A 15,049-nucleotide genomic window follows, 5' to 3' on the forward strand; every position below is an offset into this window, starting at 1 on the left:
TATACCGTTATTTGTTCCTTCCTTCATCCTGTTGTTCCCTACCCCGAATTTCCCTCCACACTGCCTGTCACAGCCTGCAAAGTATGATCTGACATCAACATCTCTTTTCCTGAATAACTTTTTACCCCATTTTGAGGCTTCTGTTATTTTGTATCCCTTTAGTTCTTTGTATTCAGTTTAAAAAAGATTACGTCGGGGCGCCTGGGTGGCTCAGTTGGTTAAGCATCCGACTTCGGCTCAGGTCATGATCTCACGGTCTGCAAGTTCGAGCCCCACGTCGGGCTCTGTGCTGACGGCTTGGAGCCTGGAGCCCGTTTCAGATTCTGTGTCTCCCTCTCTCTCTGCCCCTCCCCTGTTCATGCTCTGTCTCTCTCTGTCTCAAAAATAAATAAACGTTAAAAAAAAAATTAAAAAAAAAGTTTATGTTGTGTAAATATTATTGTCTTAAGCTATTTCATATACGCCTGTATGCTTTCTCATAAATTTATTTTGTTTACTCTGTGTCTATTTTGTGTAAGACACCATGAGTGTTAGGAAAATGCTTTAAAAATAGATGATGAAAATAAAATAATAATAAATTAAAAATAATAAAATGAATAACTCTCTTACTGTGCAGGGGTATGTATGGGTGAATCTATTGGCATTTATTATTCTACAGGCACTGTAAGACTTCTTATGCTGTTGTTCTTTTCCTGAATTGACCTCGGTCCTAATTTGCTTCCTGTGAATATGGGTGTATGTGATTTTTCACAGAGCCCTGACTTTCCTGCTTATTCTTCATGCCAGATTGGGTTCAGAGATGCTGTCGTCACAACCTGTGCATATGCTATTGTTGAACCAAGCAACAGATTATCCACTTACTTTGGATAACTATGTTCTGATGATATTTTCTATGATCTCCAGCCTTGGGTCATCCTTTCTTGGAGTATTCTTGCATTTATATTTGATCATCATTTAATTTAGCAGACCTTCCTTATATATTTTGACTCATGTAACAAATTCATCATAGATTTTTAAATTTCAGTATCTGGGCCATCTGCATATTGATTTCTGGTTTTTATCCTCTTGATTCTAACTTTTGACATACCTTATATTTTCTTCTTTTAAGTTTTTTAATGTCTATTTATTTTTGAGAGAGAGCGAGACACAGAGCATGAGTTGGGGAGGGGCAGAGAGAGAGAGGGAGACACAGAATCTGAAGCAGGCTCCAGGCTCTGAGCTGTCAGCGCAGAGCCTGACCTGGGGCTAGAACTCACGAGCTGTGAGACCATGACCTGAGCCGAAGTCGGACACTTAACCTACTGAGCTACCCAGGCACCTCCATGCCTTGTGTTTTCTGATTGAATGCTAGACATTGTGTGTGAATGATAATAAATGATCTGGATGATGTTATCTTCTTCCAGAGAGGCATCACCCTAACCTCCAAGAAGGATCTTGTGTGGAGACAACTTTCCTTGATCCATTCAGTGACCAAAATGGCTCAAGGCAGGGTTGCAGTCCTTGGTCTACCTTTGATTCACCCCAACTCCTAGTGTGGCCTTCTACACAGTTTCAAATGAAAGCCTCTGACGTTACCAGGGGCCTTCCTCCTTGAATAATCTACAGTTTTTTCACTCCTCAGTGATACTGCTGAAAAGTCTAGTCTGCTTTTCAGAATCTTTTCCCTTGGTCTCATGGGCATCTGTCCTGTAAATGTTAGAAATTTGGCAAATTCCTCGAGGAGAAAACTTCCTGTGTGGAGTCCCTTCTTCTGTGAACCTTTTCTCTCAGGGATCTTGATTCTTCAAGTCCTGGCTGCCTAGGCCTGCTCTAATTGCCATGCCTCATCCTCAGGAATGCCGCAGCTTGCAGAATGTTGACTGGTCTCTCTACGGTTTCTGTCTCTGGCCCCCTTAAATCCCAGCTGCCTTGGAAGTTCTCGAATGCCTTCAAATTGCTTTTTTCTTGGTGTCTTTTGGTTTTTTCACTTGTTCTCAGTGCAAGTGTGATCTGTTATTGCAACCTACTCCTTCACAGCCAGAGAGAGAAGTTTTTCTCTCTTAGGGTTTACTAAGACAGGGTTTCATTTCCGTTTCTAGTATATCTGGTCTCTTTTTGGTAATTTCCAAGAGAAGAAGGAATAAAAATCATTTTTATGCTACCATTTAAAACTGGAAGGCCAAGGATGTATTCTTTTCTTTGTTTCTTCCAGTCAATCGATATTTAGGAAACAAGGAGATTAGAGTATACATTGGAAAATGATCTTCTGAAAGGAATTCCCAAAGCAGAGGGATCATTAATAAAGAGGCAGAATGAATAGGATCCATGGAGAAGAAATCTGAGCATCTGATATGTGTCAGGCTCTGAGCTAGGAATTGTATGTATTTTCTATATACCATATCTTCATACCATGTTTTTACGTTAGTTGTAATTGTTTTCATTTCTCAAATTTAGAACCTATTGTTTCCAAAATTTAAATTATATATCTAAGTTTGTATTATAATGAAGAAAGGATGGAATGAATAGACAGTGTTGGGGTTGTACTATTATTTAACGTTTCAACTCTATTTTGAATGTTTATCTCAGGATGAGTATCAAAGAACTAATTGGAATATCATCCTAACCTTTTCTAATTGCTCACACTTACTGGAAGGTTAATTGTTAAAAGAAAATCAATTGTCCCTTCAGCTAATGCCTGCCTACCCTAATTTTAGATAAAGTCCCTAGTCACAAATACCTTGATCTAGTTTTATAAAGGTGAGAAACTCAAAATGACTTAGGCATCAAGTAGTAGGGAAATGATTTAATTATGTGATGATTTTGAAGGCTCCTGGAAAAGCAGTGCTTTTGGCAAAATGGTAAGTAAATAAAAATCTGAAACAAATGAAATATTTTTTCACTAATACTGCAACTGTGTAATAAAATACTTTTATACACTGATTGATGATATGTGTATCACTTACTTTAAAATTTTAAAAATTAAAATTTAAAGTTTCTTTTTAAAAATATTATTACATTGCCTTTATGATTTTAATAAGTTTCTAAAACTTCCAATGAAGAGTAAAGAATATTGCCAAGTACTTACCTAACAAGTTATTGAGTTACATGAAGGATAAGGATTTTGTAAGGATAAGGACTCCATCTCTCGTATTTACTGGTTTGTCCATAGATCCTGGAATCATACCACATTCAGTAAATATTCATTGAACAAATGAATAGCTAAAAGCATATAAACATGATGATCTTACTCCTATGGGAGAAAGCATTTTTTTTCTTTTTAAAGATTTTGTTAACTTAGAGGTTGGTTTAATTTTTATTAGTAAGAATATTGTATTGTTCTCTGTAATGGGGCGTATATTTTCTTCAGGCTACTTAATGATACAGAAGTGTTATAAAGTCAGTCAGGGGCTTTCTTAACAATGACTTATTATTTCAGAACCAGATGGTCAAGGAACTGGAGTCCCGTGTCCAGCAGCTGACTGGAGAAGCAGAGAACAGTAATTTACAGAGACAGAAATTAATTCAAGAAAAATTGGAGCTTGAGAGAATTTACCAGATAGCATGTAATGAATTACAAGAAGTAAAGGCAAGGTATCGTCTGAAGTCAGATGTCTATCAAGTGTGGCTGTAAAGTACTGATGTTGACTCTAAAAATTATTTGCCAGAGTTAATTACACATTTAACCGCGGGAGGTTTCCAGCACAGAGACTGCCATTTATTAATTTTAAAAGTCCCATTTAATATAAGAAGTATAACATTTAAGAAGTTGGTAAAAATGTGAGTAGGATACTTGTTTGATATATTGAAAGATAATGGGAACACTGGGGTGGCTCAGTTGGTTGAGCGTCCAACTCTTGGTTTCAGCTTAGGTCATGATCTCACAGTTTGTGAGTTCGAACCCTGCATCGGGCTCTGTGCTGACAGTGCGGAGCCTGCTTGGGATTCTCTCTCTCCCTCTCTCTCCGCCTCTCCCCTGCTTGCTTGCTCTCTCTCTCTTTCAAAATAAATAAGTAAACTTAAAACAGTATTTAAAAAAAAGATAATGCATTTGAGTTTGGTTCACTAAAAATTTTCATTTTAGAGGTTGATTCTAAACGTATTGGAAGTATATTTTACTCTCTTACTGCTTTTAGGCGCAACTCACTACATAAAGAGAAAGATCACCTTGTGAATGATTATGAACAAAACATGAAACTATTACAAACCAAATATGATGCTGATATAAACCTTCTGAAAAAGGAACATGCTCTTTCAGCTTCTAAGGTATTAGATGCTGTAGATACAGTCGTACAAAGTAGTTACTTACTTTACTCAGCTTAGAGGTGTAGATCAGCCACGTGGGAAGCTAACTATTTGGCATTTGAAATTAGTCTCTTTTTTGCTTTATTCTTGGAATAACTGAAACTTGTAAGGATTTTTATTGGTGTTTAAAATACGGAAAATGCTGGGGTACCTGTGTGGCTCAGTTGGTTAAGCATCCAGTTTTGGCTCGGGTCATGATCTTGGGGTTTGTGAGTTCGAGCCCCGTGTCGGGCTCTGTGCTGACACCTCAGAGCTTGGAGCCTGCTTCGGATTCTGTGTCTCAGTCTCTCTGCCCCTCCCCTGCTCGCACTCTGTCTCCCTCACTCTCTGAAAAATAAATAAGCATTAAAAAAAATTATAAAATGCTGAAAATGCTAAATGTCTAATACAGAGCATGATATAAATATTTAATAAACTAAATTTTGCTATGAGTTAACCCTTTCTAATACCAAAGTTTTTAAAGGAGAGAACATGTAAAAATACAAGAAGAAATGCTCAGTTGTGTTAATAATACATTTTTAGAGAACGATGTACATTATTATTATTATTATTATTTGGAAATCTGGGTCATGCTTTAGTTTTCCTGTCATCACATACATCTGCAAGAACCCTTACTAGCAGCCACACACTTTTTTTTGTGTCTGATACTGAAGCTTTCCACAAAGAGAATTCTATAGCTACAATTCTAAGGCAGTCAGTTACTTGCTATGTTATGAATTAAGTATTCCAGTGGATTTCATTTTAAAATTAAAATTTAGAATGTCTTCTGTAAGCCTGTTATCTTTATCAGTATTGTATTTTCATAACTTTAAATACTGTGCAGAATTTAGTTTATATTTTTACTGTAAAATATTTTTAAGCTTTTTTGAAAACATATTTTTCATTCAGATTTATAGATTATTTTCATTCTGATTAAACCTTTAATCGGAGGGGAAAAAAGATATATTTATTCAACCAGAAGTTCTAGGATGGTACTGGTTTTCATTATTCTTAAAATTCTTTTAGGCATCTGGTGTGATTAAAGAACTAGAACAGAACATCTGTCAATTAAAACAGCAGCTCCAGGAATCAGAACTTCAAAGAAAGCAACAGCTAAGGGTGAGTCCTTATTTTTATACAGAGCAGTGGCTAAATCTCACCTTTCCTTGTCTTGATTATATGTATAAGTAAGAGTTGATTTAAAAGAATCCCTCAGACATGGAACTAGCCATTTTTTCTTTTGTTACGTTGTAACATTTTTCATCTTATTTATTTTAACAAAAGAAGATGCTAGTGGGATATAGAGAATAAAGAACAATAATTTTAATTTGAATAATCTTTTTTGATTCATTCAAAAAATAAGCCTTATTTAAATACATTATTATTTTAGAATAATCTCCTCCCTTTAAATTCCTCTCAACCAGTCTTCATAATTTCTCTTTCTTCTTCACATCTTCTAGATCCTTCCTTTTCCCTCATGGTCAAGACATGCCAGACTGGCATCTGATATAATTTCAAGTGTATTATTTCTATATTGAGTCAGTTGGTTACTTTTAAGTAATCTCCTAATAATAAGGGCCAGAAAGTTTCTCTTCCACTCTAAAGTAGGTCCTTGTGAGAGTAGTTAACATCTTCAGATAACTAAGGTTTTCTGTTCTGCCCTAACATAAAGCTATTCATATTTCTATTTGTGGTTTACATCATTGGACAGGTAGGGCTCTTGTCATAGTATGCAAAACTTCAATAAGGTTTGTCATCAGGTAGTTTGGTTTGTTTGTTTGTCTATTTGTTTATTTATTTATAATATAATTTATTGTCAAGTTGGCTAACATACAATGTATACAGTGTGCTCTTGGTTTTGGGGATAGAATCCCCTGATTCATCATTTACATACAACACTCAGTGCTCATCCCAGAATTTATGTAGATTACTAATTTTATTGACTCCAGTAGCAACTTTAACTATAATAAAAATAAATATTTATTATTCACAGGATCAAGAAAATAAGTTTCAAATGGAGAAAAGTCATTTAAAACACACCTATGAGAAAAAGGTAATGTGTTTTTTGGGGCACTGTAAGGCAGTGAGCATGAGGGCTGGTTTTTACAAAGCCATGCATTCTAGACTTTAAAGAATCATGTATTTCTCAAGTTTATTTCAGCTAGCCAGTGATCAAATTTTGCTTCTTCATTTTTCATGTTTATAAACAGCTTCTTTAATTCGATTAATTGTATCAATGTAAAAACACCCCTTGTATATTATATTTAATGAATGAAGAGTAAGTATTGTGGTATTAACTTCTCATAACACTTTGAAATTATAGTTTTTTCTACCAGTTTAAAAATATGATACAAGTGATAGGAGCCGTTTGTGTTCTGTTGTATCATATGTGCGGTAATGCTAAATATTTAACCAAGGAATATAAAACAATGAAAGAATTGTCTACTAGTTAAAAATTTCATGAATAATTGTTTCATGTTATTTAGAACAGTGAATAATTCTGCATATGCTGGCATCCGTGTTATCAGTAATAACTGGGGGTTTATTGATATACTATTAACACCTTTGGCAATAAAATGCAAGGTTTTATGGGTTTGTGACTTATTTTTTAATGTTTATTTATTTATTGAGAGAGCGTGTGCATGTGTGCGCACAAGGGAGGGGCAGAGAGAGAGGGAGGGGGAGAATCTCAAGCAGGCTCCACACTGTAAGCACTGAGCCTGATGCAGGGCTCGATCCCATGATCTTGTGAACCGTGAGATCATGACCTGAGCTCATGAGATCATGACCTGAGCCGAAATCAGGAGTTGGAGCTTAACCGACCAAGCCACCCAGGTGCCCCTAGGTTTGTGACTTTTAAACTTTAGTTTTGAATTTGTTGTTTGCTGTATAACCTGGATAGTAAAGAACAGTTAAATAGCAAAGATTTTATTGCTGCTTTTGGAATTATTTATTGTTGCAATATTAGCCAAATTAACCTACTTGTAAAAATATACATATGAAAGAAAATGAGAAAAACATTAATCCTTCAATAATTAAATACATACAGTTTAAAATGAAGCAGGTTTTATAGCACAACATTCTTAAAACACTGTGTATCCCTCATCTCACTTATCCATATAGTCACTCAGCAGATATTCATTAAACACTTTCATTGGTCGAAGGTGTCATTGGAATGGGGGAGAAGGTTAAGGATAAATTAGCATAGATTCTGCCTTCCAGGAGCTTAATATCTAGGAAGAGTGTTTCTGTCATTTGGAAAAGTGAATATTTCTACTGACATGTATTGACCTGAATACATGCCCTTTAAAATTACAATTTTCTGGGGCGCCTGGGTGGCTCAGTAGGTTGTGTGTCTGACTTCAGCTCAGGTCATGATCTCGCAGTTCATGAGTTCAAGCCCCGCATCAGGCTCTGTGCTGACACCTCAGAGCCTGGAACCTGCTTCAGATTTTGCGTCTCCCTCCCTCCCCCACCCCTGCTCGCGTGCTCTCTCTCTCTTTTTCTCAAAAATAAACATTAAAAAAATTTTTAAATTATAATTTTCTTGTTGCTAAGGTTTTTTCTCGTGCTGTTTTAATGCGGCCTCAATGCAGGATCTTAAATATATTTCATGTGTACAAAATGGTATCTGAACAAGAGAGGGAAATACTGTTTTCATTGAAATAAAGAACTTGTTTTTTTAGTTTTTTACTGTGGAGCATGCAGCTTCGTAAATATTTTTCTTACTAAAAGAAGACCATACGTTATCATAAGCCTCACCCCCACTGAATAACGCACCCTCTGGGTGTACTTGTTGGTCGGTCCATTGTTCATTTGTTGGGCAGATGTCTGGCTTCCTGTTCGTTAAGGAACACCTTGGCCTCTTGCTTCTTTAAGCTCTGTGGTCAGCTCTCTTCCTGAGATAGTATCTGGGTACCTATGAGGTGGAAGGAGGGGCTGGGAGCAAAGAGAAGGGCAGGCACTGACTAATTTTGAAAGAATGTATTCCTATCCCAAACTCCTGTTAAGTTCTACTGAGGACTGTCAGAGCTGGAGAGCCCATCTCCTACCACTGTCTTTTCTTGGCTAGTTAGCCACAAAGTACATTAAGGTTTCTGGATCAGCCCCTCTGCCTGGCGGACACACACAGGAAACCACGTTCGAGCTCAGTTTGCGCCTGTCCAGTAACCTCCCACCCACTCCTGTTGTGTTTCCCTGAGTGACAGGGGAGCAAAGCCGAGTCCTTTTTATTAGGCGTCCTAACTACAGCTTTTTCCCTTTCCACACGGTATCAGCTGGCCTAGCTTTTTAATAATGTAAGTAGTTAAAGTGTGTTAATTGTTTTCAATGTGAAGAAGAAGTGTTTAAAATAATAGCAATCCTTAAAAGAAAAATAAGCACAATTGGTCACATTGCATGTGTTCTGACTTCATTTGAGCTGGAAGAAAATGTTGCTCAGCATGTCACTTTTTGTTTTACAATTAATTTCACAGTCTCCCCCTTTTAAATTGACATCTGTTCTTATTTCTTTATTAAACCTGCTGTGATCTCAGTCCTTGAAGATTTGATGTCTTGTACCCCCCTCGGGGAATATCCTTCTTGGCTGCACAAAGAGCTGACATAAATCTGACACAGTCCTGGACTGTGGACTCAATAGCCAAGTGGGTTGTATAGGGTTTTTGGTGGTCAGCCGGTGTTACAGGTGTGCACGTTCAATAACTTTTGGTAGAAAAGTTAGTTCTGAATATCTGTTCAGGAGGAGGAAGTGCCATCTGAGTGACATTATTTCCTCACGCCAATAACAAAGCAGCATGAGCGATTCTAGCTTGTCTTTGAGGTCAGAGAAACAGCATCAAATGCTGTCCCTAATTTAAGCACACACACATATTATCTAATGGTTTTTATTGATCTCTAGCGGCTATTGCCTGCTCTTAAGATCTTTGAACATCAAACAAATAATAGGTAGTAAAACTAAATGTCATTGTTTGATGAAGTGTCCTAATCTGTTAAATCAGGAAATGGTCGGGCTAAATGATTTTACTAGCAAGGAAACACCTGCCTCCTACAAATAACCCATTGCTTGTTTTCCAAACAGTCACCAAAGAGTGAAAGATGGTACTGTTTACCTAAAGAAGTTTGTGAGACAGATGTTAAGCATGTATATTCTGAAATGTGCGAGAATTAAAATACCTACTTATAATGACTCTGCTGTGACTGTGTAACAGATGAGATACAGCGTCTGCAGGAGCTCGAAACCATCACAAAATCGTATTCCGGTGTTTCACCTTCACTTATAATTCTTTTAATCAGGTTAAAATAATTTAAAATGGTCACAGCTTTACACAGAATATACTGTGTAGTATTTTGCATCTTCTGCTGGCATGGTTTTCCTTAAGAGGACAGTGTGCCTCGAGTGAAGTCTGGGAAAAATGAAATTGCACAGTGAAACGTATTGTAGTGAGAAGTCATGCAGCCCGATGCCTGCGTTTCTCTTGCGGGGAAGCCGAGGCTGGGGATGGGGTGGAATTAGCCAGACGGTGTGGGTGCGTGGCAGTTCACTGCCCCTTCCTGTGCTGGGATGTCTGCCACCGTGTGTCTGTGTCCTTCGGCAGAGCAGAATCACTTTCTTATTTATACAAGCACTCCTTTTTTTGGATCACTTAAATTCTTGGGCTGCCAGGGAAAATAGACGTAATATTTTACATATGTTTATATACGTTTAGTAAATGTTCAATAATTGTGGTTATGTCTAGTTCAATCAGTTATTTACAACAGACTCCCATGTTGGGGAATAGGTGCTGTGTCTTTGACTCTCTGGTTTGTATTTTCATTATTTAAGTGATTAAAATTTATTTTTGGTATTAGCCATATATAGTAGGGAAAGGATTACAAGATCAGGTTATTCTCCACTGCGTAGAGTACGTAAAAAAGGAAAGGTTGACAGAAACATTATCTTTATCACCACAGGTATAGAATATAGGTAAAATATATATTTACCTGGAATATAGGTAAAAACTAAACTATAGAATATAGGTAAAATAAATATCTACCTGGAATATAGGTAACAACTAAAAATAGAGTCCAAAAAGGCAGTTAACCACCCAATACAAATGTATTCAATTAAGGACAAATAAACAGATCTTATGTGGGCCAGGTATTGTGCTGGGGATATAGACATACATGAGAAAGAAACAGCTTCTAGCTTTAAGGACCCCTCAGCTCAAAAGTCTGTGCACTGACACATGCACCTTTACCTCCGAGGGAAGCCTCTCATTCTCCCCCTCAGATGGTCCCATTTCTGCTTCAGAAGTGGTTCCGGTGGTTTAGAGGCAATAAATCAGATCAAGGTGCTTGCGTTAGCGCACCGACTGGCGTCAGGAAGGCACAGCTGCAAACCTGACGACAAGGTTAAGGTTGAACAGAGAGGGATAAAAAGCACTTACAAGAGCTCAAATTCTTAGCAACTCAGGGGCTATTTTCTGAAAGGGCAGACAGCCCATCTAAGGGATTTACTGTACTGGGCCGTCACTGTGACTCTGGGTCTTCATAATGACCTTGGGTTTTCAAGAAACTGCTTTATGTATAGAGTGTTCAGTGTGAGAAGGTTAACATTTGCTGAGAATTTATTATTATGTTCCTGAAATTGTTCTAAGGGCTATACAGGAAGTAGTTTATTAACTCATCACAATTAACTTATTTTCCATGGAGTCGCTTACTAACTCATCACAATTTTTGAAATCTAGTTACCGTTAACCCCTGTTTTTCAGGGTGGGGGGGGGATGCAGCGGAGGCACAGAGTGTCAAGTCACTTCCGGAGGAGCAGGGTAGAAACCCATGCAGTCTGACTCCACAGCTTGCACTCAAGATCACCCTGTCACTTCAGATAGGTTTTCCTCAAAGGTATGGGTAATTTTTTTGAAGTTTTCACTTAAAGGGGTCAATCTCAACAACACCTTCATGCAGAGCATTCTGAGTCTCAGAAAAACAAAACAAAACAAAACTCAGCAGGTAACAGGGGAAACCCCTGGTGGTGGGTGCAGTGCAGGGCGTTGCGGAGGTGCAGTCCCAACGTGTACAACGTCACTACCCGACCAGTAACCCTGCCAGCAGCTCCCTGTTAGTTCCCCATGTAGCAGGTGGCTTCAGAGTCCCGCACAAGTAGGCTGTGAGGTGTGGAGAAAACTCCTCCTCGGTAGAAATCTGCAGTCCACCGCCTTGGGGACTTCCTGGGACCTGGATCGCAGCGGCCGTCCCGAGAAGAAGACCGCCCTAGCCGGCGTGTCACGGAAGCCAGGCTGTGTCCCCCGCATTCTCGGCCAAGCCTCAAATCCGAAAGGGTAACACGCCCTTTACAAATGAGTAGGAGAAAAGAGGCAAAATGGGGTCTGTGGAAAAACAGCATAGAGCAAAGGGAGGCCAATACAGAAGACCCAGGGAACGGAGTTTCTTCTGATACGTATTACTCCAAAAGAAAACATCCAAAAAAATTCATCAGTAGAATCCCGGAAAGTACGATGTCTGTGAAAGAGGAGGAGACATCGTAAGGAAAGAGAAGGATGAAGTGAAAACGGAGGTACTTGTCATGGAAAGGGTTGCAGAGACCCTGAAAACACGACAGCAGCTCTAAGATTCACGTAGGAGCTGGGGTGGGGTACAGCAGATGCTGTAAAGGGTCAATCAGGACAAACCATTATCCTGCAGACTGCAAGGGAAAGGCAAAGAATGAAACATCTGGAGACAGGAGGTAGATACGAAAGCAGAGAACAGGAAATGAGCATACAATTGATATTCCTGGAGGGGGGCTCAGAATAGGTTCGCACAAAAGGAAAGGTAGGAGAGAACCTTCCTGAAGGTCTCTGTATACGGATTTAGAAGAGTCACCCTGTATCAGGTAAAAAGCAATAAAGCGATTCAACAGCATTTGAACCTCAGTGCAGAGAGTGGTTTTGTAAATATCCAGGCCTGGGTGAGAGGGGGCCGAGGTCAGGGGAGTTTAGTCTCCCTGGTTGCAAATCCGAATGGCTCAAAGCAGTAGAGTGACAAATGCTGTTTTTAGGCCAAAATGTTGTGACTCCGTAATCTTATACACACCCTTTCCCTCAAGTGCAAGGGCAACAGCCGACCTTCTTGGACGTGAAGAGCCTCAGAGATAGGTCACCCAGATATTCTTTTTGAAAATAAATTCTTACTGGCTGATGTACTTTAATTCACCTAAGGATAAGCAAAACATCACATCAAACAAAACAACAGAAAATACTCAAGAATGAAAAGGAAGTAGGGGTGCATGCCACAATTAACTAAAATAGAGTTGAATTTTAAATGTTTTTTGTGTACATGATACAAAATAATGCAGGTGTCAGAAAAATTTCTCGAGAGAAGAGATGTGTAGATAAAGAAAAATGTTAAAACGTTTATCTGGATCAAATCAACCAGGTTTAAAAGAAAACAGAATGGGTAGGAGAAGTTAACGTGCTAAGCTGTCACTTAAAAAGATAGGACACAGAGGCTAATTTTTCACTTGTTGACTATTAGAAATATTGGTTAAAAATAATTGTGATATCTTTGTAGTATCACTGGTGAAATGAAAATCTATGTCAGTCTATCAGAACATAGACGAGTTTTGGAACAACAACAAAAGCTATATAAAAAGGGAACATAAAAACCCCCAAAGCCTAAAGAAAAATGTGTAAATAAGAATATTTTCGTGAGTGGGGCACCTGAGTGGCTCAGTTGGTTAAGCGTCCGACTTCGGCTCAGGCCATGATCTCGCGGTTTGTGAGTTCGAGCCCCGCGTCGGGCTCTGTGCTGACAGCTCAGAGCCTGGAGCCTGTTTCAGATTCTGTGTCCCCTTCTCCCTACCCCTCCCCCACTCATGCTGTCTCTCTCTCTCAAAAATAAACAAGCATTTAAAAAAAAACACAGTATTTTAGTGATGACAATAAACTCAATAATCTCCCCTAGTAAAAGAAAATGTGTAATTTGGGTCAAAAGCCCAATCTGTGTGATATTTGTAAGAGACTTAAAATTAATTAACCGAGGAAACTTAAGCGAAAAGCCTAGGGAAACATGTGACAGCAGTAGAAACATTAACACTGAGACGTTAACTTCCCAAATGTCATTTCCGCATCTTCCACTCAAACAGCTTTTCTTTTCTTTGTGTTTTTATGTTAGTGGATGTTTGGATTTTTACTTAGCATTTTATTTCAAGAAAGGATTTTCCCGATATGAATATGTATGTTTCCAAAATGTCCACGCTGGCTCATCTCTGGGTTTCATTTTGGGCTTTAATCTCTTTCATACTGTACGTTAAAGGGACCAGATCAGTGTGGGGTTGCTGCTTCTGTTTCTTTATTATGTACTTACTCCATTTTAGCATGCCTACTATGTGCCAAGCCTATAATACAGTACAGACCAGGGATCCAATAGAAGAAAGACAGTAATTTCAGTCTAGAACCTGGTAAAATTGTGGACAATTGAATTTTTTTCCTCATGTAAAGTAAAATAAATGCAGTGGCAAAAATTTACAAGGCAGGTTAGATGCTCTTTCTCTTTTTCGTGAGGTCGGTATTTATAAGGTATTTTAACTTTACTATTTAGAATATGGGGGAGAGGCGTCCCCTGTCCTCATTCTCCTGAGGGCCTACCCTTGCCACCACCCTGTGGGTTCCTGTTTCCCATTTTTTCTCACCTCTTGTTCTCACAGCAGCCAGTAGAAGCTTTGTGATATTCTCATGGAATATGAAAATATGAAAAAACTCAAGGAAAATGCCTTTTCTCCTCTCTCTCCTTTGAGTCTACAGACAATGGATTTTACTTATGTATTGATTTTACTAAAGCACCAAAGGAGAAAAATGTAAGAGAATTATCAAAGGAAAACGTTTCTTAAAAAAAATATTTTTGTTTATTTTTGAGAGAGAGAGAGCGACATAGTATGAGCAGGGAAGGGGCAGAGAGACAGGGAGACACAGAATCCAACGCAGGCTCCAGGCTCCGAGATGTGAGCACAGAGCCCGACACGGGGCTCGAACCCGTGAACTGCGAGATCATGACCTGAGCCGAAGCTGGACACTTAACTACTGAGCCACCCAGGCACTCCCAAAGGAAAAGGTTTTTGAATTTAGAGAGGTCTCCATCCAAACTGATACAAATAGCTAAGGACAGGCATTTTGGGCTAGCACTGAGTCAGTGTTTGAAGTGTTGTGTATGTGTGTGTGTGTTGTTGGTTTTTTTGCCTGTCATTCCTCTCCCAGCCCCTGTACCCACCAGTGGCCCTGTCAGCCTTACCTGGGCTGCCAGCAGGTACACAGCCAGTTTTCCCAGCCCACTAAGTGACGTGATTTCTCACCTCCCAGCCGGGCTCCCTTGTGTGTGGAACCGTGGCTACCTGTTGACTCCTCCCTTCCCATCCAGCTGTCCCAAAGTCTCCTTTCCCTCTAGATCCATGTAATGTCCTTGTTGGATATGCTTATATGCATTTGCACCCGAAGACTTTTCTGTGAAGAGAAATTTCCAGCCCTCATGATTCACGCTGCCTTCCTCCCAACTTGAAGGATGCTGCGTTTAGGAAAGAGATACTCATGGTGGGGGGATTGCCTCCCACACCCAGTGGACGCTTGTTCAAACCATCCCCAGCAGTGGAAGGGAGGACTGTTTCATCATAACCTGTATATGTTTGCAGAATGTAGACACGTCATGTATCGCATTCTCCTGAATCTCGTGAGATTCCTTTCCTCTGGCTAATATGTAAGTTAAAAAAAATTCAAAAGTGATTGCTCCCGCTTTGAAGGTCTTACACGTCAGTTTATTT

General features: G+C 39.0%; 1 protein-coding gene across 3 annotated transcripts in view; it reads left to right on the top strand.

The window, feature by feature from the left end:
• CEP112 (centrosomal protein 112) overlaps window positions 1–15,049 on the top strand; it is a 408,508-nt gene that overhangs the window by 99,508 nt on the left and 293,951 nt on the right. For all 3 annotated transcript variants that reach the window (XM_042967095.1, XM_042967096.1, XM_015535456.2), the window contains 4 exons: window positions 3,416–3,570; window positions 4,113–4,242; window positions 5,287–5,379; window positions 6,254–6,313. In XM_042967095.1, the coding sequence (XP_042823029.1) occupies window positions 3,416–3,570; window positions 4,113–4,242; window positions 5,287–5,379; window positions 6,254–6,313 (438 nt within the window). The remainder of the gene's footprint in view (window positions 1–3,415; window positions 3,571–4,112; window positions 4,243–5,286; window positions 5,380–6,253; window positions 6,314–15,049) is intronic.

Source organism: Panthera tigris, chromosome E1 (genome assembly GCF_018350195.1).
Source record: "Panthera tigris isolate Pti1 chromosome E1, P.tigris_Pti1_mat1.1, whole genome shotgun sequence".
Lineage (NCBI taxonomy): Eukaryota > Metazoa > Chordata > Mammalia > Carnivora > Felidae > Panthera > Panthera tigris.